Source organism: Eimeria tenella, genomic scaffold, assembly GCF_000499545.2.
Source record: "Eimeria tenella Houghton genomic scaffold, Eth_scaff2976, whole genome shotgun sequence".
Taxonomy (NCBI): Eukaryota; Apicomplexa; class Conoidasida; order Eucoccidiorida; family Eimeriidae; genus Eimeria; species Eimeria tenella.
The window spans coordinates 2677-4024 of record NW_013542852.1 but is presented as its reverse complement, the minus strand read 5'-3'; the positions used below and the strand labels follow the sequence as shown (position 1 = coordinate 4024).

At 59.7% G+C, this 1348-nt stretch overlaps 1 protein-coding gene across 1 annotated transcript in view; it reads left to right on the top strand.

Annotated features, from left to right (window-relative positions):
• Positions 1–874: 874 nt before the first annotated feature.
• The window catches only part of ETH_00036020 (uncharacterized protein), a gene marked incomplete at both ends in the record, with an annotated part of 1597 nt that continues 1123 nt past the window's right edge, over positions 875–1348 (top strand). The window contains one exon of the mRNA XM_013375683.1: positions 875–1005. Within this exon, the coding sequence (XP_013231137.1) occupies positions 875–1005 (131 nt within the window). The remainder of the gene's footprint in view (positions 1006–1348) is intronic.

Sequence of the window (1348 nt, the reverse complement as noted above, 5' to 3'; positions counted from 1 at the left end):
AAGATCAGCGGCAGCAGCAGCAGCAGCAGCAGCAGCTGGCCACCAAATATGACTTTTTAACAACTCCAGAAGGCGTCTGCTGCTTAAAGACACCCGCCAGCACCTGCGACAGCGACAGCATCCACCCCGAGGATGAAGCAGCAGCAGCAGCAGCAGCAGCAGCAGCAGCAGCCGCAGAGGGGGAGGGCAGCAGGCTACCAGCAGCAGCAGCAGAGCAGCTCCTGGCCCCAGCAAGACTAAGACATCTTTCACCTTCTTGTTGGGTACTGCCTCTCCACAGTCCGGGGGCCCCCGAGGGGGGCCCCCTGAGGGGCCCCCTAGAGGGCCCCCTGGGGGCCCCCTTGGAGGCCCCCTTGGAGGCCCCCCTGGGGGCCCCCGCCCAAGGGGGCCCCCTGGGGGCCCCCCGGGGGTCCCGGCTGGGGGCCCCTATGGGGGCCCCCTTATCACTACCGCGAAGTAAGAAAGAGAGTTTGGGTGTAGTTCTGGTTCTTTCATCCTTGGCTTTTTGTTTATTTTTAGTTTGCTGCTGCTGCCGCTGCTGCTGCTGCTGCCTTCAATGTTCTCTAGCTGCTTGTGGGGTTTCCTGCTGGGGCCTTTTTGCCTTTTTTTTTGCCGCTGCTGCTCTCTACTTGCCTCTTTGCTCCTGCTTCGCGGCTGCCGCTTGCTGCTGCTTTAGTTTCTGCTGCTGCTGCTGCTGCTGCAAGTTCTGCTGCTGCTGCTGCTGCTGCTATGAGTTCTCGTCCTGATGTGGCTGCGGTTGCGGGTTTTGCTGCCCTCGCCCTTACAGGTTGCGTTGCTGCCGCTGCAGACTTTGCTGCTGCTGCTGCTGCAAGCTGTGCTGCTGCTGCAGAGTGTGCTGCTGCTGCTGCTGCAGGTCCCGCGGCTTCTTGTCTCTTCTCAGTCTCAGAAGATGGGGGGCCCCCCTCGGGGCCCCTAGGGTCTCCCTTGGGGGCCCCCAGGGGCCCCCCAGGGGACTATGGAGATTCAGGAAGTCTACAAAAAGAGGTAATTGGTTTATTTATTTATTTATTATTTCTTTTGTCTCTTTTCCAGGCTTTAATGCATTTAATGCATTTGCTGCAGCACTTTTCACTCAGGCCACACAGCCCTAGCAAAAGATTAGCAGCGTTGCTGCTGCTGCTGCTACCACCCCTGCTGCTGCTACCACTACTATTGCTGCTGCTGCTGTTGCTGCTGCTGTTGCTGCTGCTGCCGGCTGCAGCTTGAGGGCCACTTGCGAGTTGCGTGAGCTGCTGGGGTGTACGTACAGCTGAGGGCCTCCTGTGGGGTGTCTTGTGTCTGCTGCTGCAGCAACTTTGCTGGGGCCTCCCCAGGGCCTCCTCGCTGC